This window comes from Marmota flaviventris, chromosome 7 (genome assembly GCF_047511675.1).
Source record: "Marmota flaviventris isolate mMarFla1 chromosome 7, mMarFla1.hap1, whole genome shotgun sequence".
Taxonomy (NCBI): Eukaryota; Metazoa; Chordata; class Mammalia; order Rodentia; family Sciuridae; genus Marmota; species Marmota flaviventris.
The window spans coordinates 106074118-106101253 of NC_092504.1; the positions used below are offsets into that span (position 1 = coordinate 106074118).

Here is a 27136-nt window from a genome sequence, read left to right on the forward strand (position 1 = left end):
CTAGGTCAGAGCCTCCCCTCACATTCTCCCAAGTGATTTATTGGACTCTCCAAGGGTATCTCACATGTGCTCAAGAACAAATGTGCTCTCTTTTCTCTGCTTAGTTTTCCCTTTTGAAATTTGTTGCCTTCGCATTGCTAAGGTAGAGCTCATACCATTGCCACCCTTGCTAGTGACCTTGCTTCTTGTGTCTGGAGTATTCCACTTGCCTCTAGCAGATCAGCACTGTCTGCAGATGACACATTGCTCCCTCTCTGTGGATGTCAGACCCTAGAGCCAGATTGGGGAACAGGTTCTATTTCCCCTTTCACTGTACTGTACTTACATTATTCACAAACACCTTCACCTTGCTTTTTTCCAAACAAACCATCATAAAATAAAAAGTAAAACCAATTACCCATTTGGTTTTATTCAGACAGCACAGCTTATATAAATTTTATAAAGTCACCCTTAAATTAAGTCCAGAAGGGTGAGAAGGGTCCGTTCATGTGATGAGAGAGAGAGTTCAGGGGGTGAGCTATTAGAATGGGAAGTAGGAGTATCCAAGGCAGAACAATCATACATAAGGAGGCTTTGAAAATCTGAGACTCAGGTGTTTTTAGTGTCATGTCATAAAAGAGGGCAAGACTTACTAGAATATAGTGAGAGAAGATGAGGACTGTAGATAGGACTTATAAGGTAAGTCTCATAAGCTATAATAAGAAGTCTGTATTTTTTGTATAGACTTATGAGTATTTTGAGGAGATTAATATTGTCCTACTAAGTCACATGTAATTTAAAACCAAAAATGTGCCCAAAACCAGCCAAAAAAAATAAATAAGTAAATAAATAATAAAAGATAGCAACAACTGTAATGGGAGTACGGTAATGATTTTGGTTAAAAGATGCACATCAGTCTACATCATGCTTTGTTGCTCAGGCACTCAGAGGGCACTGTAGCCAAGGTCCAAGGGGACCCAGTGACCAGACAAGCTGTGCCAGGTCTTGGTTTTGCCCATGTGGTGGTGGCTCCGTAGGATGTGAGAGTTAAGGTGTCATGGAAATTTCCACCAGGATTTCAAAGAAAGGTTTAGGAGGGCCTGCAAAGTATAGCAGGGTTGAAAAACCCCTGAGAGGGTGATGCATATGACTGTAAGATGGAGGCCAAACCAGGAAGGGAGACCCAAGAGATTAAGAGATGCCAGTAACATGAAATGTCTGCTGAGGAAAGCTTCAGACTGCGGGTAGAGCCAGCCTGAGAGACATGTGGGTAGAGCCAGCCTGAGAGACATGTGGGCTGCAACCAGCAAGGCCACAGGAGTGGTGCTGCACAAGCCATTTGAAGATCACATCTTGCCGCCATGTGCCCCAGATGTTGAACATGGAGCTACAGTACCTAATGTGTGCCCAGCAGGGTTTTGGCCTAATTTTCATCTCATCCTTTCTTTTGATGCCCCATTTCTCCCTTTTAGAATGGAAATGTTTATTCTTTGCCATTGTATATTGTATATGTGTAGCTTGCTTGGTGTCTTATTTTGTCTCTGGCTTCCCTCTCCCTCTCTTTCTCCCTCACCCTCTCCTTCACCCTTCCCTCTCCCACCCCTTCTCCCTCCAACTCCCCCCTGCTTTTGTGACTGCCATGGGGCTGTCACATACTATGATGTTCTGCTTCATCTTAGTCCCAGAGCAAATGGAGTCAGCTGACCATGGACTGAACCTGTGAAATCAGGATCCCCAAATAATTTTTTCCTCTTTCAAGTTGTTCTCTGTTCTTGTCAGGTGTTTTGGTCACACTGATGGAAAGCTGACTCACGCGCTGCTGCATGTAGCATACTTACGTTTTTGTTGAAGCTCCTTCAGTCCATAGAGCATTCTGTAATGGTAGGTGCTTAAAACACAATGATTCATTGTATGAAGCATCTTAAGATTACAGACCATCACCACAAATTCAGCAGACTTGCAGGTACAAAATTTCATTGCCTTACTTTTGCCACAAATAACTATTTCTTTTGGCTTTAAGCAATAAAGTCCAATGCTTTTTTGTCTCTCAAAATAACTTCTTTCCTCCCCATAAGTATTAACTTATTCATTCACAAAGGAATATTCCAATATCGGATGCTATTGTCTGTGTTTCTTCCTGGAACCAGTGTTAATTAATCTCTTTGGGTTTGTATGTAGAGAGGAGTAGGGATTGAGCATAGGTGAGTAATTACCTAGAGAGTTAACTTCATCCCTGTAGGAAAGCAGACATGATGTATGTGAAAGGCTTTTAAAAAGAAATGGAGTAGCCACTTCCCCAGGGCTTCTCCAATGGTCAGACTCCCACCATTGTTTAAGATTCTTTGGCTTTTTTTTTTTTTCCACCTAGAGGCTACTTGATTGAATGGGGAGTCATTATTCTTACTCTTCTTTTGGCTTACTTACATGTGCTCTTCAGAAGAGATTCCTAGAATAAATTGCATGCTTTCTCTGAAATAACCGGGCTATGTTATGTGTTGCAAGTAAAAAGAGAAATAAAGAGACATTATGATTTATAAAAATTACTTACAACAACATGCCAGAGGATATGTATTTAAAAAAAAAAAATCCACCTACTTCTCTGAACTCCTATTAAAGAATCATTATATTGAGACAGATTGGAGATCTGGGAAATAACTTCAACATTTTTTATGTATTTACCATTTTTATAAAACCTTTCAAAAAAAAAGCTTAGTTAACTAATTTAGTAGCAGACTATAATACTTAGAACATCTATAAATATGACCTTAAAACATTTTCTGTGTTTTTAAATAATTTAAAATCATAGAGAATGTTAAAACTAAAAGAGGAAATCTGTTTCAACAATGCCTCGGTTAATTCTAGCCACTGATCTCTCTTCAGTGTGCTGAAGCATAGTTTTCAAAAATAAAGAACATAACTTCTATACAAAAATAAAATGAACACATATAAAATATCTCCCCCAACTAATGAATTCATGTTAGAACCTGTAAACTAGTAAGACTGATTTATTCTGGAATATACAAAGATTAAATATTTATAGAAATAATGAATCAAAGGAATTCTGAAATGATTTTACTAATGGCTACAAAGCTAGTTAACATTTCACCTGGCAAAGAGCTGGGATTATGTTTTCTTCTGTACAGAAATCTATAAATTAACTTATAACTCTAAGATGTTGGAGTTCTAATTAAGTAGTTAACAACAAAGTCAAACTCAGATTTTTTTTTAGATATTTTAATAAACATTGACTGAATCCATTTTAAAAAAATAACATTTAAAGGACAAGTCTTCATTCTCTTTATTTCCAAGCTTTCATTTTTTCTCATAATGACAAATGCTAAGAGATTTTGGTAACTATAAAGACATCACATAGGCCCCAAGAACTATCTTCAAGAAAGTGTGTACAATTATATGTTGTTTGTATGTTATATATCTATGTATGTACATATACATGTTATATATGCTACATACAAACTTAGATATATGAACATTTGAACATTTGTAAATAAATATATATTTACATATATATTTCTGCATATGTATATTTTTATCTAAATACACATTTATTTGGACCTGTACTGTTAATTCACTGATTATAGAAGAGGTGGAATGCTATAGAGAGAGAATTGGAAAATGACAGTATTATAATAATTGCTCACAATTGTATTCAATCTTTTCTCTTTTACCTAAATCTTTAATAGAATTAGGCTAGAAAATATTACTTTCTGGGAAATGTAGCAAGATCTAAAGTCAAATCCAGAGGGAACTTGAGTCGTTTGAGTAGATGTCAAAGTTCTTTTTCTTCCTATGCAAACTTCAGTTTTGTTTTGTTTTTGTTTTTTTGTACTTGTGTTCAAGTCATGCAGTTATAAAGTTCTCACCTACTTGTTAGATTTTAAATATACTGCTGAAATGCAAAGTAATAAAGATGGTTAATGAATTTCACTAAACTCTTGATGGTTTAGGAGTTACAAATATGTTCTTGTTTTTCTAGAATTCCGGCCTTTAAGGTAAACATTCCTAGAGAGTTTCAGCAAAACACAGTAACATGCTGGTATCTGGATGGCTGAGCATATTTACCCTTACCACACACACAGACATGTACAGTTTGAGAGGCAGGGTGGCTGATATTTCACAGGGTTACTTGTGGAGCCAAACCTCCCTGATTTCATTTCCCATAAACAGAAAGGGTTGGGGTAAATTACTTATATCTATAGAGTGGGCCTTACCCTAGTATGTTTCTCCTAAGGTTATAGTAAAGCTCCTAATGAGTATCAAACAAAAATATACAAACTACTATCATCTGTCCTACAATTTCACTATATAGTCAAGACACTTCACATGTAAACATTGTTTATAATTACTATTTTTTTTTATATTTCTGAAATACCATTGTTTTTGCTTTGTTAAATTAGGTAGTCTATTTTGTGCAGTCCTTTCTTTATCCAGATACTTAAGCTGCTGTGAGACACCAGGAATGGAAACTGGGCATCTGTGATGGGATTTCATAGCCCTATTTGCTAGGGAGTAAGGGCTAGGAGATGGAGGTCACTCACTCTCTTGATTGGTAGTCACATGGAATGGGGCTTTGCTGGAAGATATGCTTTTTGAGAAAGCTGATGATCTTTTAATTTTCTCCATAGAAAGCAGTCTTTGTCAGAAAAAGGAGGCTTACCTTCCAGTACATATGTAAAAAATATAAATAAAGTCCCTATTCACCTCTACAAAGAGATAGCTTAAAATAAACCTCAAATATCTCTCTTTAGTTTTCTTTGTTATGTGTTAAAGTGTGTTAAGGAAGTTCTCCCATGATGCATAAGAAACATTCTGAGACTTAATTTTTAAGATTCAAGTTCTTGTTAGCTTACTCCCCAAGATTCTGATTTAGTAGTTATAGGTTAAAACCTAGGAATTTGTATTTCCTGTGTACTAAATACTTCTGATAATACTCATACATGTTCTTAATGCTCTATGATTATCTGTAGGTAAAAGTTGGTAATTTTTTTTGAAAATTGAAGTGTAATATAAATATATACATTTTTGCCTATAATACAACACATTATGATATATTCTCAGAGCAATAGTCTCTTATTTGAATCCGAATCCTAATATCAGCTGTTAATTAAAGTAGGGATTCCTACTTTAGAAAATAAATTGAAAAAAAAAATTAAATTGAGTTAGATTTCTTAGTGACTCTTGATTTTCTGTTTTGCCCACTGATGTTTTACATACATGCATTACTTTTTTTATTTTGTTATTCTCCCCTCCCCCATCTTTCACTTGGCATTCTTTGCCAGGCACTGGACAAAGAACTGTAGGAGGTACAGGTGAATGTGTCATTGCCCTTGGAATCTCACCACCCAGTTGAAGACATTCACCTACACCAGGAGTCTCCAACCATGGCACTTCATAATGAACTAGGTCTGTGGGAGAGCACTTATGGAAGCTCATAGGAGAGATAGATTAGTTCTCTTGGAAGATAATCAAGGGAGAATTCATAGAAAAGGTGCATTCATTCACTAGATACTGCTTGGCACTTACTAGGTACATACTTGTTCTAGGATCTCAGTGACAATGAACTCTTTTAGGTTATTCTTCTCAGATACCTCCTTCTCTAGTGGCATGTAAGCTGGCCTCAGGAAAAGGTTTTAGGGAAATTTTGGAGGACAAAAGAAATTCTTACTACTAACTTTACTTGCTTTTGCTTATATTATTATTGTAGTGTGGTGCAATGTAGTATGGCATCTTGCAAAATTCTGCGGGTGGCTATGCTTTAGTTGGCATTTCTGTGGCTATGAGCCAGGTTTCCCTATCACTGCATTAACCCGGGAAGGCTCCCCTCAATGTAGATTATACCAGTCTCCAGCTGATCAATTATCAGTTTACTTCTTGTCTCACTAAAGCTTTCACACCTTACAGTGGTGATGTAGCGCAAATATAACTTTAGCATCTTGATCACAGCAAGCACCTGATTCGCATGTCTTTACCAGTTCAAATGAAGTCAGATCAGAGAAGTACATTGCAGGTCATAAACAATGTGCAAATTTCTTAATAACCTTCTTTAAGAATGTGAAGAAATAAGATTGTGAAGGCACACTCTGAAAAAATCCTTTCTTATTTTTTCTTAAAGAATATCTGTGAATCAGGACTGGGGTTGTGGCTCATTGGCAGAGCGCTTGCCTTGCACATGTGAGGCACTGGGTTCGAACTTCAGTACCACATAAAAATAAATAAGATAAAATAAAGATAATGTATCCATTCATAACTAAGAAATATTTTTAAAAAGACTATCTGTGAATCAGAAAATTTGAAGCAATCTTTTTTCTTAATGCTTTTTTTCCCTTTTGAAAATAAAGGACTAAAAATACTTACAAATGCAGAACAGCAACCTATCCCCAGTGAGGCTTTCTTAATTATTAAGTGATCTATGTGGAGAAAAAGGACAATTGCAGAGTCCCTCTATAATTATCTAACCAAGGGTTTAGATAATTACAGCAGAAAGATTTTCAAGACACAAAATATTCTGAAAAACTTGACCTTTCTTGTTTGATTCAAGCTTTTATTGTTAAAATCTCCTTTCTTGTTGGTGTTTATGCTTGACAAAGCCTAATATCAGATGAATCCCTGAAACTCAAAACATCACCAAATTCTCAGATGAGGGATTTCAATATTAAATAAACCAGCTTTTAAAATAGTGAGAATAAGAGGACTGAATGAACAGAAAATGAATAGAGAAATGTTGAATAGTAAAATATGTTCAAAATAAGAAGTTATTTAACTATTGGCAAAAGTGTCAGCAATATATTCCCTTATTATAGATGACTATTAATTTGAAGTCTTGTGACATAATGTATTGGTGAAAACTTGCTGAGCTGTCACATTCATGAAAACCACTCATTAACAAAATTTCCTTTGGACTCAGCTTCACAAATGAGAGAATAAGATTCATCTTTCCCCTGTTGTAAAAAAGACCTTAGCTTTCAGGTGAATCTTGGGACATTATGTTAAGTCAGTTAGAAATTGCATGAAAATATTTTGGTTTTGAAAAGAACCACCTTGCTTCATGATTTTTTAAAAATATTTTTAATGATCTGCTTTCAGTCCTCTGACTTGAATTATGGCAGTGCTTTCTAGAAATGGTAGACTTTATCTCCTTGATTGCCTCAAGATGGTGTGTAAAAACCGTTCTTGGAGATTGAGCTCTCAGTTCTAAATTCTCCTTCTTGAAAGCAGCAGGAACATTGCTTTGTATTATGTGGTCACAGCATTAAGCAGAGTCATAGGCAACGCTGTTGTCAAAACACCTTATGTTCTTTTTATGACTGATGGACATCATATTATAAGTAAACAGATGGATAGCTGTTATATTTTCGGCACCATATCTCTTTCCCCTGGAGTTTCTTCTCTGTTTGGGGGCAATCTTTTCTCTCCTGTGCCTTGTGCTCTAGAAGGGCATGTGTTCACACTAACCAAGGTAGTCATCTTACCTGCCAGAAATAGCTGTGAAGCTGAAAGAGAAAGCTAGAGGAAAGAACAGTGCTTCACACCCAGTGCTGAAAAGCTAATTGTGAAAGTGAGGTGTCAGTTACCCAGAGATTAAGGAATAATACTGTGCAGGTTCATCTTTCAATATTTAAGGAAATGAGTTTTGTTCTGAATATGATGAAAACTCACCCATGTCAACCCATTTCATCAATTTGTTAACTCATTCAATATGGTTTGTGCTAGGCCACGAAGAAAATAAAATTGAAGATCTCAGCTTTCTCATCTGGTTGCTCACAGAATATTTGTTTTGCAATGTCTGTGTGTAGCTGGTGGGAATATATGCTTTAAAAATTCCCATTTTACAGTATGCAGATGACACACAGGAATAGTAAAGACTGTCATAATAATTTATCAATGGTGCTTAGAAATGGCCCCAAGTTTCAAATCAGTGATACTCTATTATATCAGACTGCATTTTCTGATGCAATGTGTTTGTATCTTTCTTTTGATAGAAACATTTATATAGTTCATCACTGTGTTTTTCACACTTGCTCCAATAAACCCCAAGAATTTCTTTGCTGTGTTTGTCTCATGACTAAGGGAAAGAGAATGATGAGCAGGAACCACTTTTATATATTAACACAGAGATTTTATTTTAAATTTCTTCTGAAGAAATACTTTTCTGTACTTAATAATCATGCTGATAATGCCGATGGTGATAACAATGATGATGCCAAGGTTTAAAATTACTAGATTATCAATCTGGAAAGGAACTGTTCTACTCCAATGACATTTAATGATACAGAAGCTCTGCCCTGCCTATTTTCCAGGCATAAGCACACAGAACACCAACATAGTTCTACAACCTGGCTTTTACTTGGTTTGGGTTGCAACATTTGGTGGTTTTCAAGCATTTCATTTGCCTAGAAAAACTGCAGCAGAGGCAGACATCCTGTCCCCTGTTAAATTTGCTGAGTCTGGTGGAAAAGTAAATGGTGTGCGCTGGCTCTTCCGCTCTAGTGGACTTTCTAATAAAATTATCTTTGCATTGCCTACATCTTGGTTTCCATAGAGATGCGATGCATGGGTACTCCACAATAAATTATGGTTTGAGGTGTGAAAAATGGGATAGTAAAACCCCAGCTCCAGAAAAAACTAATATCAGCACTGGAAAAAATGTAGGGTTAGTGAAGGTTGAATAGTCTGTTTAAAATTCAAAGATATTAAAATTAAAAGTATTAAACAGGTTAACAGAATGATAAGAAAGTGATATTTGCTATAAAGAGTGTCAAAACACAAAATATTTATTCAAAAAATAAGTTAATATCCTCATATTCAATTGTTTTTAAAATCATATCACATTTTTTATCACAATTTAATATACATTTTATGTAATCTATATTTGTTAGATTGATGCCAAAGTGACAGTTCTTGTGTTTGTGTATATGTATGTGTATAGTGTATATTTACATATTGTTGTTGTTGTTAGTACTGGGAAATGAACCCAGGAGTGTTCCACCACTGAGCTACATCCCTAGTCTTTTTATTTTCTGGATCTCACTAATTTGCTGAGGGTCTTGCTAAGTTGCCCTAGCTAACCTTGAACTTTTAGTCCTGCTGTCTCAGTCTCGCAAGTTGCTGGGATTACAGGTGTAACCTGTCTGTAAACATTTATAGTTATTTTTAAAATCTAGTTATATGATTTAGGTATTTAACTTACAAATTTAATGGATGATTTCTTTGCATATAAATATGCTATTATATGTGTGCTTTCCTCTTGGCTTTTAGTAAATGTAACATAGCAGGACCACGTGAATTATTTGTTTACAAATTAGCTGGAAACTTGCCCTAGAGGAGAAACCCTGGCAACAGAGCTACCTGCAGCAGGAGGGTTTTGGCATGGTTGTCTGTTGGATTTGACACTGTTACATTATTGCTGTAAAACAACAGTTCACAATGAATTCAGTCCATGTGACAGTTCAAAACTTACATTTAACCCTTTGCCTGTTAAATAAAAATCAAGGTATAGGCCAATTGGTTTATATAAAAAGTGATAGGAAGATTTGACCTAGCACTTAATTGTGTCTCAGCCATTAATTTTCTTCTAATTTATAGAACTTTTTCACTTAAGATCACAATCCATCATGGCAATTAAAACTGATGCTCTAACGTAATACTTAGATGATTTCAAATGTAACTTTATTATGATCTTTTGTGACTTTAGGCAAAATTGACGCCTTACATTTTATCTTCAACATTCATATCTTATCGTGAGATGGAACAGTAAATGTTTTACAAGATCATTCCATAAATAAATATAAATTCCCTCCCCCCCTTTTTTTTCTCCTTCTCATCTTTATTATCTTATTGCCAATTTTGTCCAGAAAATAGATTGTGTCATGGGCTCCTTTCAGTTCTCTGGGCTGCATCTGGGAACCTAGCTACACAATAACATGCCCTACTTTTCCCAATGTAAACATCTCCTGGTTTTTGACTCCATCTTTTCTCTCTTTTTTGAGATCTTGTTCTGTCAACCAATCACTCTTTGCCTCCTCTCATGAAACCCTACTCCTACCAAATCCTTAACAAGTCTCATAGTTTCTTTAAAAAGGACAACAAAGCAAATAAATAACAAAAACAACTCTGCTCAAATCCCAAATCTTGATTCCCTCAGAATGAACTGTCCCATAGCACATTCTCTATTCACAACTTCTTAAACTAAAAAGTCTTCCTTGTTCCTTGATCTCCTAAAATCTGACCTCTTTCTCCATCTTTTTTCTGGAGTATCATACAGACTTAAGGAAACAAACATTTATTAAACATGTATGTATTCCCAGCATGTAAACTACATATTTCCAAGAGTGTACACATGTAGTTCTTTTACTTATTTTCTTTATTCAGTGTTTGACACTGACAAGTAATGTTACAATTCCACATAATAGACTTTTTTTTTTTTCATTTTGCTTCTAAAACATTGTTGTTTCCTTTTTTGTTAATCTTCTATCTGACAGTACCTTCAGTTTTCTGTTTGCTGCTTTGTCTCCTGAGGAAGTTCTTCATGTGATATTGTATTGCTTTTCTTCACTTGCCTTTGTCTCCTTCAATTTTATGAACTCTGACGACCCTATCATAATCTCTGTGAAGGAAATACTCAAAATACATCCATAATTCTGAAATCTCTCAACTCTAATCTTATATATTTACAACCTATTTTCTGAAGGCATCTCAGATACACCATATCCACAAAATTACTTATCTGCCTCTAAAATCTACTTTGTCCCTTTTCCTCTGCTGTTAATAATAATGGTCACATCTTCCTGGTCACTCAATGTCAAAATACAGCATTTTTATAGCCAGTCCCCATGTCTTCTGCCCACAAATAATGTTGAAGACCATATATTTCACTTTTGCAATTATTTTGTGAGCGAGGCACTTTCTGACTTTTGTTTGGGACTATATTTTCAAGATTTTTGTATTAAAAAAATAACTTTGTGAGATAAAAATGACTTTGCCAGGCATGGTGGCGCACGCCTGTAATCTCAGCAGCTCAGGCAGCTGAGGCAGAAGAATAAGAAATTCAGAGCAGCTCAGTGAAACCCTGTCTCTAAATAAAACATTAAAAGGGCTGGGGATGTGGCTTAGTGGGCTCAGAGTACACTTTGTCCCTCTGAAAAAAAAAAAAAAAAAAAAGCAGGTGTGCATTCAACCTTCATTAGAGATTTTGTCTCTTTCTGGAGCAAAAGGACATTTTCTATTCCATTATAAAGATTCAGATTGCCTAAGCTCTGGGTTGGTCCTGTACTAACACAACACACTAGGCTTGTGGGTTTCACCAGAACTTGCTTGTTGAAATTTGGGCTTGGAAAATCAGTGCAAGAAAATGATCATACTCCAGCAACTGCTAGTAGTACTGTGAGTCATAAAGATATTATTTCTGACCTAGGACTATTTTGTCTTTTCCGACATTCATAAAATTATAATTGGTAAACTTTTTAGCTTGCAGGTAAGACAAAAGAGGACTCATCACAGCCCTTAAACAGTTGTTGATAACTTCTATCCATTTAATTTCCACAATATCCCACAAACCAGTCTTTTTTTTTTCCATTTCCACTCCTGATACCCAAGTTACCTACCACCTCTCCTTGGATTATTGCTTTAGTCCTCCTGTAATTCATTATCTCTGATTCCTTTTATTTTCTATTTTGCACTTCATTGCCAAAATATTATTCCTGAAACAAAATTTGGACCACATAATCAACACTTAAAACAAAAAAAAAAAAATGGTTTTTCAATGCTCAAACTCCATGGGTAAACTTTCAAGGTGCTCATTTATCCCTCTACCTATTCTCCAACCAGACAAAATTAGTTTTTCTGCCATCATGTTTTTGCCCAAGATATGCCCTATAGCTGAAGTTCCCACTGGGACCAGAATATTTAGACCTGATTTTTATGTTGTTTTCAGAAGTATTCTGATCCCATACTGAGCATTTTAATCTTCTCTCCCTTATGTATTGTGTCACATGTATGACTTTCTTTTATTAGCCTTAATATATCTCTTAATTAATATTTCTAGACTTGAAGAGATTTGAGGATAAGGGACTATATCTTGTACATCATTTATCATCATATTATTCATATATATATATTATATATGTATAATATTTGGTTTATAGATAAAAATATACTTGTGTGTATATATATACATGTGTGTATGTGTGTGTGGTGTGTGTGTGTGTGTGTGTATATATGTATATATATATTTGTATGAGGAAATGAATTTAGGGGCATTCAACCACTGAGTCACATCCCCAGCCCTTTTTATTTTTTTTTTATTTTGAGACAGGGTCTTGCTAAGTTGCTTATGTCTTCTCTAAATTTATTTTCTTTTCTTATTTTATATTTTTTAGTTGTTGGTAGACCTTTATGTTATTTATGTATATGTGGTGCTGAGAATTGAACCCAGTGCCTCACACATGCCAGGCAAGTACTCTACTGCTGAGCCTCAGCACGTCTTCGCTAAATTTCTGAGGCTGGCTTTGAACTTGTGATCCTCCTATCCTGAGCCACTGAGATTGCAGGCATGTGCTGCTGCATCCAGCCATTCTTGCCATCATATATTGTGAATAATTAGTATTTTATTGGAACTTATACTGCTAATTTCTCTTTTTTTTTTTTTTTGATTCATCAGGTAAGTTGATATTGGCAATAAGATTGCATATTTTCTAACAAAATATATACCATTTCTGAATTAGACTGTAGAAAAATAACATTTTCTGTTTTATTGTTTTTATTGTGATTTGGAGGTCTTTATTGATTAATAATATTGCAAAAATGCTTATTGTGAAGTCATTTGTTAGTGCAAACCAATTTTGAGTCTACATTTGCATGCTAAGATTTGATAACCCTTTATAAACTAATATGTGGCATTTTTTTGGAAGCCAGACAACATGCTACTAGTTATTTCTATGTATTGTCATAATTAAAACTATTGTGATGGATATGTGCCATTTTTAAGATCTCCTTTTTCTACATCTTTTTTTCATGTGCTGTTTCTTATACAGGGGTTGGAATTGACTAATAAAAGCAGTCTAGAGTTTCACAGGTGTAGAATTGACCCTTCTCTGAGACTGAGCCAAGGGAAATTACAAAGAAAGGGTCAGAGTTTTAAATATAGGTCTCATTTTGTTTCTGTTATGAGAAGCTTGTGATTGAAATGATAAAAGATGTTTTCTTGGGCTGGGGATGTGGCTCAAGCAGTAGTGTGCTCGCTTGGCATGCGTGCGGCCCGGGTTCGATCCTCAGCACCACGTACAAACAAAAAGATGTTGTGTCTACCGAAAACTAAAAAATAAATATTAAAATTCTCTCTCTCTCTCTCTCTCTCTCTCTCTCTCTCTCTCTCTCTCTCATCTCTCTCTCTCTCTCTTTAAAAAAAAAAAAAAGATGTTTTTTTACCAGCATCACAAAAGTCACTAGAAGCATATTCATCTCAAGGTACCAATCCTGAAAATATTTCTCATTCTCACTATCGTAGAACTACACAGCACTAGCTCACTGTTTCTACTTTTAAGTCTTAAGTTGAGAACAATTTAAACACTATACTTGTAGCATTTACTTCTTACCTGCCTCAGTAGGATGTAGTGTATCAACTGATACTGAAATCTTCAACTGTATTCCTCAGCAGGTAAGAGGAAGGAAATAGAATAGGATCCCTGTGCTAGTGTGAGAAAGACAGAACTCTGAGGCCCTTTGGAGATTGGAGATGGGAATGAACTTTATGGAAATGGCAAAAGCAGTAGATTTTGTTTATAACAATCTTTACCAAACAAGTTTTTTAAAAATACAAAATGAGCCATAAGGTGAAAATATAAAACCCAGAGGTAACATTTATTGAGATAATATATGACATACACTTATTGGGATACTTAAAATAACAAAAATAAAGTGCTTCAAACACTCTAGCACACAATAGATGCTTAGTAAATATTTGGTGTTGATATATGTATGCACTGGTCATTATAGATTTTATGCATATCATCTCATTTGATATTCACAGTAACACTCTGGAAGAGATCTTCTTATCACCATTTTCCCATGGAGATATTCACATTGCTGCAGATATCATAGGTACCATTTGCTATTATGTCATTCTGCTACCAAATGCCATGCTTTTACAAGCTTATTGCCTCCTGGGCTTCCTAACAACAAATAGTGTATAGAACTGCTGGTGGAGAGACTAAGATTCAAAGTACTTAGATTGTGTAACCACAATTTCAGTTCCTCTGCAGCATGACAGAGTGATAAATCATCCCCCGAAAACATCTTCACAATTTACACATGCACACTTACACAGGAATACATGCACCCATCCACCCACTGCTCATAACCATAGAGACAGTCATAGCATCTTCAATACAGAATATTCTTTATGTTTGTTCTTCCTCCCTCCGATACACAAATCATGAATTCTTATTTAATAAACACCAAAGGAAGTTATATATGAGCCAAAAGTATAGAAAGGAGATTATGTTAAAAAAAAGTAAATATGGTACTGTGTATTGATTTATTGAGAGTATAATAACATAATCCATAAATAATGGGTGCTTTAAAAGTAATTAAAATAACACAAACATTTAATTCCTAATTAAAGAAAAAGGGACTATTAAACAAAGAATTTTTATTTATTATAATGAGCAAATCTTTTATTTCTCTTTCAATTCTCTATAGATAAAGGCAGAGTTACAAATAAATAAGCATCATGACTAAGTGTAACATCTGCTTCATGGACTTAATGGATCATTGTGTTTTATTGTGATAATAAAAATGAATGTGATCAGGGGCTTGGGAGGAATTACTATTTCCAGAGTAAATCTAAGAAAGATAAGGTCTGTAACCCAGGTAAGAAAACTTCATTTGTTATCAAAAGGAGTGAAATAAGGAACTCAAGTGATAATATTTCAAACCGCTCCAAACAACTGTCGTATTTTTGCCACATATTTAGGGGAAATATGAACATTTTTTTCTGAGAGTTTTGTTTTGTTTTTATTTTGTTAGAACACACTCTAATACAAAGGTTTAAGCCACTTAGAAAATGCTATGCATTAAATTCAGAATAAGCTAGTTTTACTTATAACAAAAACGTTGATTCAGTAATGTTTCCAGATTTAATTACCATATAGTTAAATATATGTATAAATGTCTGATTTTTGCTCTTTTAAACACACACACACACACACACACACACACACACACACACGCCCCTCCTTAACCTCCTGGAGATTTTGTTTGCTTTTGCCAAAAATAGTGAAAACCTCTAAGTAATAGATATCTCAGATACTTATTCATAAGATATTTACAATGTATTTTGAAAGAATTAATTTCTGAAACTTAATTTTAGCATGTTTAAGCAGCACAACTTGATTTTTTTTCCAAGAAGTTTGACAAATACTATTACATATAGTCCACAGTGTGGCCTATGAAGCCAGACTGTCCATCTCTGTTCTTTGACTGATAAGATACAGGTTATAGCAGTAACTTCCTTATAAGGTTATTTCTTTTCTTTTTTATTATGTGTTTTAATTAGTTATAAATGACAGTAGAATACGCTTATATACTTTGATGTTTCATACATAGATGGGATATAATTTCTCATTTCCCTGAGTATGCGTATTATAGAATCACATTGGTCATACAGTCACATACATACATACAGTAATAATGTCTGTTTCATTCTACTATTTTTCTTATCCTCACATCCTCTGCCTTCCCCTCCTTTCACTTCCCTCTACCTAATCTAAGGTAACGTTATTTTTTTGCATTACAATTCTTAATACACATAAATGCCACACTTTTTGATTTTCTATTATATAAAGTATGTTGATACCCAATTCAAGTCTTCATACATACACTTTGTAGAATGATGTCCATCACATTCCACCATCCTTGATAATCCCCTGCCCCCTCCCTTTCCCTCCCACCCCTCTTCCCTATCTAGAATTTATCTATTCCTCCCATGCTCTGTCTCCTAATCCCACTATGAGTCAACCTCCCTATATCAGAGAAAACATTTGGCATTCGCTTTCTTGGGGACTGGCTGACTTTGCTTAGCATTATCTTCTCCAATGCCAACCATTTACCTGAAAATGCCATGGTTTTGTTCTTTTTTAATGCTGAGTAAAATTCCATTGTGTATATATGCCATGGTTTCTTTTTATTCATTCATCCATTGAAGGACATCTAGGTTGGCTCCACAGTTTAGCTATTGTGAATTGTGCTGCTTTGAGTATAGTCTGAGGAGAGGAATAGCTGGGTCAAATGGCGGTTCCATACCCAGTTTTCCAAGGAATCTCCATACTGCTCATCATGTGGGATTAGGCTCCAACTTCCTTAATAAGACTATTATAGTGCAAGAATTAAAACCAAGAATCAATAAATGGGATGGAATCAAACTAAAAAGTTTCTTTTCAGCAAAAGACACAATCTTCGAGGTAAACAGAGAGCCTACATCCTGGGAGCAAATTTTTACCCCTCACACATCAGATAGAGCACTAGTCTCTAGTGTATATGAAGATCTCAAAAAGCTAAACACCAAAAAAACAAATAACCCAATCAACAAATGGGCCAAGGACCTGAACAAACACTTCTCAGAAGAGGATATACAATCAGTCAATCAATATATGAAAAAAATGCTCATCATCTCTAGCAATCAGAGAAATGCAAACCAAAACCACTCTAAGATATCATCTCACTCAGAATGGCAGCTATTATGCATATAAACAACAATAAGTATTGGCGAGGATGTGGGGGAAAAGGTATACTCATACATTACTGGTGGGACTGCAAATTGGTGCAGCCAATTTGGATAGCAGTATGGAGATAGGGTTATTTTTTAATATCAAATAATGCATGTAAAACTGATAGAATGGTAACAAATACAGAGTAAGTAGCAAATAAATATTAGCTATTGTTATTCCATGTCAGAGAAAGATGAAAATAAATATTTAAAAGTATTTCATTACAGTGACCTTCTAAGGAAACCCTTAGCCCATCATCTTTCTTGATAGTGTGGTAATAAGATTCCCTTTTTACCTCCAATCTGTTGAGGTATGGGTAGAGATTTTCAGAGAAAACTTTTTCTGGTTACCAAAACAAAATGGCAATCACACCCATGTGACAAAGCTTTAAAATGACAGCATTTACAGGGCAGAGTAATTGCAACCCTTTTTGAAATTAATTCCTGCAGTTGTGGGGCATTGTTTCCTCAGTACTTCCTGTCTGGGATAGATGCTAAGCAAGATATTCCACCTTGAAGTCTGGAACCCTCTTGACTGAGTTTTCCTTCCAGATCTTTGAGGACATCTTGAACTAACTTTGCTTGGTGTTTGTTCTCAGTAGCATGGAGATCCCTATAACCCAAAGATTCAGGCTACTACATACACTTGACTACTATATATTATTCCTGTTCCAGTTTTCTTAACACCTTTTAATCTCTTAAACAAAGAAAACACATCCTTTCCTTGATTTTTAAGATTTTTCTGGATTGCATAGCCACAGGTCTTGAAGGTATTGCCTTCATTCTCTTCTGAGTGCCATAAGTCCTATCCATCCTTTCACACATAAGCTTGTTTTGTCTGAGCATTTTCTCCCAGCCACATATTAAAGTACATGTCCCTTTTTAATTTGTATTGTTTTGGGGTACCAGGGATTGAACTCAAGGGCACTCAACTACTAAGCCATATCCCTAGCCCTATTTTGTATTTTATTTAGAGACAGGGTCTCGCTGAGTTACATAGTGCCTCGCTTTTGCTGAGGCTGGCTTTGTACTCAGGATCCTCCTGAGCTGCTGGGATTGCAGGCATGCACCATGGCATCTGGCCACTTCCCATTATTTTTTTAAAGCAAATACCTGGGCTTTGGCTTGCTTATATTTTGCTCTTTCTTAAGAGTATCTCAGCATTCCCTATATTACCCTAAAATACAAAAGCTGACTCCCCACAGCTTCATCCCCTAGTGGGTGGTTTAAAGACTTGCTTCCAATTATCAATTCACTTGAAAAAAAATGAAATCGCTGGCTGATTCTAAGCCCAACACAGAAGCAAACCTTCCTCAGCTTAGCCTGTTTTCACAACCAAGGAATTGATCTTTAGAAATCCAATCCATGCAATAATCAACTTTATTTAAACAAATTCAAGTGTACATTGAAACATACATAATAATGTTTTTATCAATAGAAGATGATCCATCCTTAGACATGAAAAGTAAAAATAGTTTATTCTCAGATTTCCCATTGTGTGTTAGTATTTGCAACCAGGTCTATATGCAAGTAATGGGGAAAAAAGCTGGCAATCGTTGCTGTGCAGTTATGTCTTATTAGGTGAGTCAGCTAATTACATGGCTCTGCCATTAATGTGGCAGCCACTGAGCTGCTTACCAAGGAGAATTAGAATCTAAGATGGAACTACTTCTCTGCTATGTAATGAAAAGTTCTTCTTAAAAATAAGATTATGCTGATTCCTAATTTATGTATCAATTATTTTTTATAAATTATGATTATCCTATATAGAAACAGAATGTATTTAAAATGATTTAAAATGATTCAGTAACAGTACTTACAAATAGCTTTCATAAATAACCCTCATATATGTTGAATGCATAGGCTTACTTTCTCCTCATCCCAAACTTAAAAGGAACAAGGTAAGCTAGTTTTCATTTCACTGGTTCGATTTATCTTTCTCTTGCTCTGAGAAGATTACCAAGACTAAAGAAATAGCTAGAAGGGCAAAAAGGCAAGAAAATGAGTAATGTGGTAACATTATTCTAAGTATAGCGTTAGTGGCTTCCAAATACATTCTGTTTCTATGTAGGACTAGTTCTTTCAAAGCATCATTTAATTAAAATCTGCATTCTTAATCTGAAAAGGCTCCCTGACAGTATAAACTGTGGACAATGTGTTTACTATATAACTTACAGTGCTTACCACTTTGACTCTTCCCAAGTGACCCAAATGGTTGATGACATAGTAATGTGTCATTTACTGAGACACAATCTGAATAGGTACATACCATAGCAGAGGTAGGGTAAGTCACTTTTCCTATAAGGTGGTCTCCTAGTTAACTCAGAAGTCACATTTTGACTAAAAGTTATGGCTAGGTATTGCTTGTTGTGGCTTAAGTAATGTCTGCTGAATATCATATGCTGTCATTTCACTTTTTAATTAGGAGATTCAATATAGTCTTGGGAGATAGCACCAGAGGTAATCAGTGGCATGCTATAAATTAACATAAATTGCAGTGTAAAAGCAGCGATTCGAAAGGTGCATCTCTTGCTTTGAATGCTTAAAGTGTACATGACAGGTAATTGAAGAAGCCCTACCATTATAAATAAGACCATGTTGTTTCACAGTGTCTTTTGAAAACCCTGACTCTTTGCTAGCTTTTCATAGACTTCAAAATGGAAGACATCTTTTATCTTAATGTAGTCACAATGACAGTACATTGCTGTACTCTTAAACTAAATGACACCACAGAGTTGACAAATGGTTGCTGATATTGGGCAGTGTTTTCCAAGGAGTGTACTTAACAAGACATTTACAAGACCCTAGAAGCTTGTATTTTTAACAAGCACTCCACACTATTCTATGCTTTGCTTGAGACTGTGGTTTGGGGAAGCCATTTTTATTTTCCTTATGTGCCAGACTAAATATGTAATAAAATTAAATTATGTCATGGAATCAAAAATGTTTAAAAACTACAGAAAGTATTAATAGACATATAAATACAATAAAATTTAAAACTTGAAATGAAATGAAATATTATCTATTCATAAAGATAAGTATCCTAAACAAAATCTGCTCAATGAGAAATATTTAATGGTAGAAATATAAATTGAGTTAATTAAATTTGGTGTGCCTCTTGAATCATAGTTTGGTCAAGAAAAGAGACTGCACAGTTGATTTTCTCAGATATTTTGGTCACAGAAACAGAAAGTTGATTAACACAGTAAAGTTCTTAAGTTGAAACTTGGTGATGCTCACTTGTGTCTACTTTAATATATAAATTACAAATAAGTTGTTTTCCTTGCAATTTACTTGTTGAAGTAGTTGTGTTACTTGCTGTGTACACTTTTCTACATTCTAAAATTTGCTGATTGCATCCAATGATGTGAATCATTTCTTTAGCCCCTTCTCAGTGATAAATGGTAATCAAATTCAAAATTTTTGCAAGAATACCTTCTAGATGGTCATGTATACTTTCTTCAAGGAACACACAATACATGACTAACTCTCCATGTCATATTAGCACCCATTGGGTGACCTCTACCCAAATCCATTGGGAAAAAGTGATATTCAATTCCTTCACTCCTGCCTTAGCTTAATTATATCTTTAACAAAAAGCTTATTCTATCAACCCCTTAAACAAGTAGTACCTTAAAGTACAGTTTGTATAGGAAGATAAGATATAAGCTTGATAGTTTTCGAGTCTGTTAGATTTTTCATCACTGTGGCCAAAATACCTGATAAGAGTAATTTAGAATTTGGGGAAAAGCTTATTTTGCCTCATGGTTTCAGAGGTTCAGTCATAGTGGGCCAATTCCATTGCTCTGAGCTCAAGATGAGGTAGAACAATATGGTAGAAGGGCATGTCAGAGAAAAGCTGCTCAGCTCATGAGCAGAATGAGATAATCCATTTGATAGAGCCAAGGAGTAGATAAAATCCCCAAGGGTGTATCCCCAGTGACTCACTTACTCCAACCATGCCCCACCAACATTTACCACCATTAGAATTATTAATCTATCAAATGGATCAACCCACTGATGAGATTACACCCCTCATGATTCAATCATTTTACGTCTAAACATTGCTGCTGCATTGACTCACAGGTACCTTTTGGGAGGCATTCCAGATTCAATCCATAACACCATGATTACCTTCCTCCTGGTCAATTCTAGCCCTGAGTTCTTGTTTCCATGAAATAATCCTTCTCTTCCCTGTACATTACCTTTTCCATCTGGCAGCTTCCTGTACTTAACACTGTGTGTCAAGCTTCAATAAAGAATTAGACACAGCAAGGTTATGTGTGAGAGGCCAGGTAGGATAGAAGTGTTGTATTGCAGCACAGTACTGGATTAAAAATAGGGTATTGCATATCAGATATACTTCACTTCTTCTTATAGCATGTGGGCTATTTTCATTATAGGAATTATTGCTGAGGTAGTCCTGTCTTTTCCACTGCTAAATGCCTCCATCATCATTTTGACCTTCTCTAATTCCTCCTTATTTTGCCCTTAGGTCGTTTTTTGTGTGTGTGTGTGTGTTTTGTTTTGTTTTTCATATGACTGGCTATCACACTTTTAGTGTATAAACCTTTTCTTATCATTTGTATTAACTAACTTTCTGTCACTGTGGTAAAAAAAAAAAACTGAGATAATCAACTTAGAAGGACGAAAGGTGTATTTTGGATCACAGTTTTATAGATTTTAGTTCATGGTTAGGCAACTTGTTGTTAGGCCTGTGGTGGCATGGTAGCTGTATCATGGTGGGAACATGTAGAAAAGGAAGCTGCTTACATCACAGAGGCCAGAAAATAAAAGAGCCAAATAGGAAGGGGCTGGGGTACTGATATATCCTTTAAGGGGATGCCCCCAATGTCTTAACTTTCTTCTACAAGGCTCTACTTCTTCAACTCTCCACTCCCTCCCAATTGCATCACAGGCAAGGGACCAAGCTTTAATACAAGGAACTTGGGGGGACATTTCATATCTAACCTATAGCATCTTTATTCCCTAAATGATAGAGTACAGCACTGTTTATATGGTATGTACATTGTATTAGGTATCATACAGACTTTAGAGATGATTTTAAACACACTAGAGTATTTATATAGGTTGTGTGCAAATACTACTTCATTTTATATAAAGGACTTGATTGAGCAGGTATTGAGGGACAACTGTATTTATTTATTAAGTGGGTTAAGGATTGTAATTGTGAGCTTGATGTTTCTTATCACTTATTTGATCCCTCTTTCATACTCATTTCTTCTATAGTCTCTGAAGCCCTTTCCCCAAATTAGGACAGTTTTATAACTCTTTAAACTTTTAAACTTTTGATTAGGAAAATTTTTCAAGATGTAAAATGCAGTAATTACCTAAATAAAACACACGAGAGTTCAATTTTGATCCCCCATATTTTGTTTTTAAGTTGTTGATGTACCTTTAATTTTACTTACTTATTTACATGTGGTGCTGAGAATTGAACCTGGTGCCTCCCACACGCGAGGCAAGCACTCCTCCGATAAGCTACAATTCCAGTCCCTTATCCTCTGTATTTAGTTCATGATAAGTTAGACATATTTTATTTTATAGCCTCTATAAATAGAGAGTATGAACCAAAATGGATTAGGAAATATGTGTTAAGATGTACATATTTTGTAATTTTAAAAATAAGCAATCATTCTGTACTTGTAACTTGAGTGAAGCAATATTTTAAATGAACAAGAATGGATTAAAGTTGATCCCAGAACATGATCAATCTAGTCAAAGAATCCACCAAGCAACATCTAGTATACATTGAAGGTACACAAGACACCCCCAAATACACATGCACACCCAGATCTAGTAACTTTCACCAGCCCTAGTTGAAGGGCAGCAACTCAATTGTAATAATTAGTAATAAGCAGACCAGGTTGACCTTATTGACTAGTCCAGTCTGTGTCAAAACTTTCTAATAAATTACATTAGAAAATTAATTTTCTACTTGTTAGTTTAAAAATACAGGGACTAGGGATGTGGCTTAGTGTCTGCTTGGCATGTATGAAGCCCTGAGTTTGATCCTTAGCTCTGAAAACAAAAACCCATGAGAACCAAAATTTTGCCTTATTTTTCACCTACCTATCACTAATAGTTATCTATATATCAAAGAAGAGGTTAATGTTGTCACATGCAAAGAAAGTATTGCTGTCCATTTTATTTCTAAATCTAGTTGATGCTTAGAGAAGCATAAAAACACTTGCCCAAATTCACAAAAGATCAGTAATAGAGAGAAGCTAAAAGTCTTGTGATACTACAGTCTTTGTGCCCAACTACCACATAACAGAACTTGTATTCTTGTACCAAGACATGAAACACTATGAAAACAATATCTATTCCATATTTAGAAGTGAGGTAGTTTAGAAACAGTTTTCATTGTATCTAATTTATAAATAACTTGCACTTTTGGGTGTGTAAAAAGGAAGGGAGTCAAGGTAGGATGATATATAAACTTCTCTGCTCACCTACCTGTGATGCTTAGTATAATGTTTTCTTACTGTGAGACACTTCCTTATCCTCCTGCCTACCTGTCAGTTATGTTCATGATGAAGGCAGGGGAAGATATTATTTACATCAAACATATTGTTGAAATTAAGCTGAGGGGCCATTGGATCTCTAAGCACATTTATGTCCTCGTTGCCTCTCTGCTCTTTGAATTTTTGATTAATCTTTTCATTTAGAAGCAAAAGGTATTTAATGAAGAATACTAATAAAGCCATGACCATTTCAGGCCAAATTTGATCTAATATTTCTATGAAGAGATAACTTTGAAAATTAATCTGATCGTGCATTTTATTTTCTTCTTTCAAAAATATGTAGTCCAAATCTTCACATTTCAGACAATAATTTGTTTGCCATCACTTTACAATAAGTTGTAAGACAAGTATGTTATTTGTATGTTTATGTTATAAGTAGTAGTATAAGAAAAATTCAGGAAAAAATAGGATCATACATATCTGTCTAACAGAATACTTGCAATATTTTGTTGTATTTTCTTGCAATCATTTTACTCTTGCATCTGAATTCTACATAGATTTTATCTACAATATATACAATCCTTTATATCCTGCTACAGATTATGCCACACATTCTCCTCTCATGTCATAATACATGTCTTCCTAGTAACTTATTGAGTAGTTGAATGATAATTGTATTGACTCCACATCTCCCAATTATCAGTTAGTTTTTTAATGTTGGCATTTATCTAGTGCTAAAAATCTTTGAACTATAATTTTGGACTTTTGTGAGTTACTTGGGCAAAAACTTTGTGTACTTTTAGGATTTATAACCCATGTTGCCATGTTGTTTTCCCAAGAATGTTTTGTAATTAGAAGGCCAGCAATGATGTAAAGGAGTGCCAAAAATTTGTACAGCATCCTTGCCATCATGCAAAATATATATAGAGATTTTGAAAAAAAAAGTTATTTTATATATAATGTAATATATAAATATATAATAATTTTATATATTTTTGAATTTATATTATATATATTTTGAAAAAATTATTGTATACATTTTATATAAAATATGATTTTTTTCAAAATGTGCTTCACAAATGAAAAATTGTACCTCATAACATTCTGTTTTGTGTTTCTCACTTTAAATATTAGAGTGAAGAAGGATCCCCACAGGAAGGAATTCTGGAAGATATGCCAGTGGAACCTGACAATGAGGCTTATGAAATGCCTTCTGAGGTAAAGAGTTATATGCAAAACACTCCAAAATTAAAGTTTAGAAATTTAAGTTGAGTCTTCCTAATAGGAAGTACCAAAAATCTGTCACTGTCAGATTTCTTTTATGTTAGAATGGGTGTAAGTCCATCAGGAGAAGATTTTTTTTTTTTTTTTTTTTTTTTGAGGAGGTGAGGTTGATCTAGTGGGAAGGGGTAGGAGATACAATAGGTTAAAATGAGGCAAGAACATTGCAGCACAGGGATATATCAGAAGCAAAAGCATGTAGGTCTGTGCATATGGACAGGTCTGAGGAACAGTAATTGTGATTCAAGTTTAGGAAACAGAGACAAGAGCAGCAAATTAAGATTACAGATGTGGATAGCTTGGTGCATGCATGTAATCCTAGCAGCCTGGGAGGTTAAGTCAGGAGGAAAGGTGAGGGGCTGGGGATGTGGCTTAGTAGTTAAGCAACCCTGGGTTCAATACCCAATGCCAAAAATAAATAAATAAATGAAATATTGCAGAGATGGTTTAAAGACAAATTGTAGAACATCAGGACAACCATGTAGTTTGTTTGTACTTTATTCAGAAAGCAACTGGAGATTTTAAAGATATGTTTATTTTTAAGCAGACGCCTAATCTTATTAGAGTTGGCTTTTAAAAGCACTTATATGAGTCTTTTAGTTAAACACATTAATATTTTTATTGTGGATACTTCCTAAATATTTTATTGATGAATTTGGCTTTAGAATAAAAATAATCATTGAAGCCACAGGTGAAGATGAAATTTGCAGTTGAGAGAATGAAAGGAAAGAAAATATATCTATTCTTTAAATATCGTAAACTTCTTTTAAGAATTAGAGAATTTAGTCCTGAATTTAGCCTTTAAGAGATTTCATAAGCCATTTAATTGGCTTTCAAATTTGTAATTGAGAAAATTGAGAGTTCCACCAATATGTTCTATAGGATTAGGTCACAGGGATATTAAATGGCACATCTGGAAATAGAACCAGAGACCTTAATTCCAACAATTACCATAATTGACTTTCATATCTGACAAGTAAGACAAATTATTAAAATTAAGATTATATCTGTTTGTAGTAGTATAATAAGTAGTAGTATAAGTTTGTAGTAGTATAAGTAGTATATTCATAAGTATAAATTTTACTCAAAATGGTGAGCCATGCCCTAATTTGCTCTAAATCCTTGATTACTGATTGCTTGCTGTCTGTTTGATTTTCCTCATTAGGAAGGCTATCAAGACTATGAACCTGAAGCCTAAGAAATATCCTTGTTCCCAGTTTCTTGAGATCTGCTGACAGATATTCCATCCTGTACAAGTGCTCAGTCCCAATGTGCCCAGTCATGACATTTCTCACAGTTTTTACAGTGTGCTTTGAAGTCTTCCATAAGCAGTGATTAAAGTATCTGTACCTGCCCCCACCTAGCATTTCGGTGCTTCCCTCTCACTGAAGTGAGTATATAATAGCAGGGTCCTTGTGTGCTGTGGACATTGTGGCTTCAAATCTAAAATGTTAAAGCAAATTAAAAACACCTAAGTGACTACCACTTATTTCTAAATCTTCACTATTTTTTTGTTGCTGTTGTTGAGAAGTTGTGATTTACTATCATATAAGATTTTTAGGTGTCTTTGATGATTCTGTCCAAGAATAATGATGTATCGTGAAATTTGTTAATATATACAATATATAAAATATGTGAGCATGAAACTATGCACCTATAAATATTAACTATGAAATTTTACTGTTTGTGATGTGTTTTATTAATTTGTGTTTGTATATAAATTGGTGAAAATGAAAATAAAATGTTATCTCATTACAAAAATATTTTATCTTATCCTATCTCACTTTAACAATAAAATCATGCTTATAACCAATATGAAATGAGAGCTGACATAATGAACTTACATTTAAAGTTCTCAACAGCCACTTGAAGAAGGAGGCATTTGAGAAGACTTAGAAGAGGTGAAATAGTAAGCCCACACTCAGAATTCCCTGAAACAACACTACCTCATGGGTGTTTTGATGTACATTGGTGCGTTAGGTGGCTGTACTGAAAAAGTGGATTTCCCCGGAAACCAATGTGATTACATTTGTTTACATCCCCTATAGATATTCATTAAGATTGTTACTGCAAAAGCTCAGAAAACCTGCTTACTTAATCCGTGGTGCATGCATATAATCTTAGCAGCCCAGGAGGCTAAGTCAGGACAACAACCAGTAACAACCAGCACCAATAGCTTAAAAAAAAAAAAAATCTAAAATCCCCACTCCCCACCCCAGGAAATGCTTTCAAAATCATCTCTAGCCTAGGATGTTGGCACGCGTGAGGCTGTGGGTTCAGTACCCCCAATGAAAATCGAAAATAAAAACCCCTGGATTTTATCTCTATTAGGAAAAGCCAAGCCCCCAGACTGGTAAACATCTCATAAATTTCTTTAAATTCGGCTAAATATGTGAATTCTGTGAGATTTCCTAAGGAAAAGTTTTTCTTTTTTTTTTTTTAATTTTTTATTGTTGGTTGTTCAAAACATTACATAGTTCTTGATATATCATATTTCACACGTTGATTCAAGTGGGTTATGAACTCCCATTTTTACCCCGTATACAAATTGCAGAATCACATCAGTTACACATCCATTGATTTACATATTGCCATACTAGTGTCTGTTGTA

The 27136-nt window shown here is 34.8% G+C and overlaps 1 protein-coding gene across 3 annotated transcripts in view; it reads left to right on the forward strand.

Moving 5' to 3' along the window:
* Snca (synuclein alpha) overlaps nt 1–26205 on the forward strand; it is a 96359-nt gene extending 70154 nt beyond the window's left edge. For all 3 annotated transcript variants that reach the window (XM_027926611.2, XM_027926613.3, XM_027926614.3), the window contains exons 5-6: nt 24379–24462; nt 25691–26205. In XM_027926611.2, coding sequence (XP_027782412.1) covers nt 24379–24462; nt 25691–25723 — 117 coding nt within the window. In that variant the 3' untranslated portion in view covers nt 25724–26205. The remainder of the gene's footprint in view (nt 1–24378; nt 24463–25690) is intronic.
* Nucleotides 26206–27136: the final 931 nt, after the last annotated feature.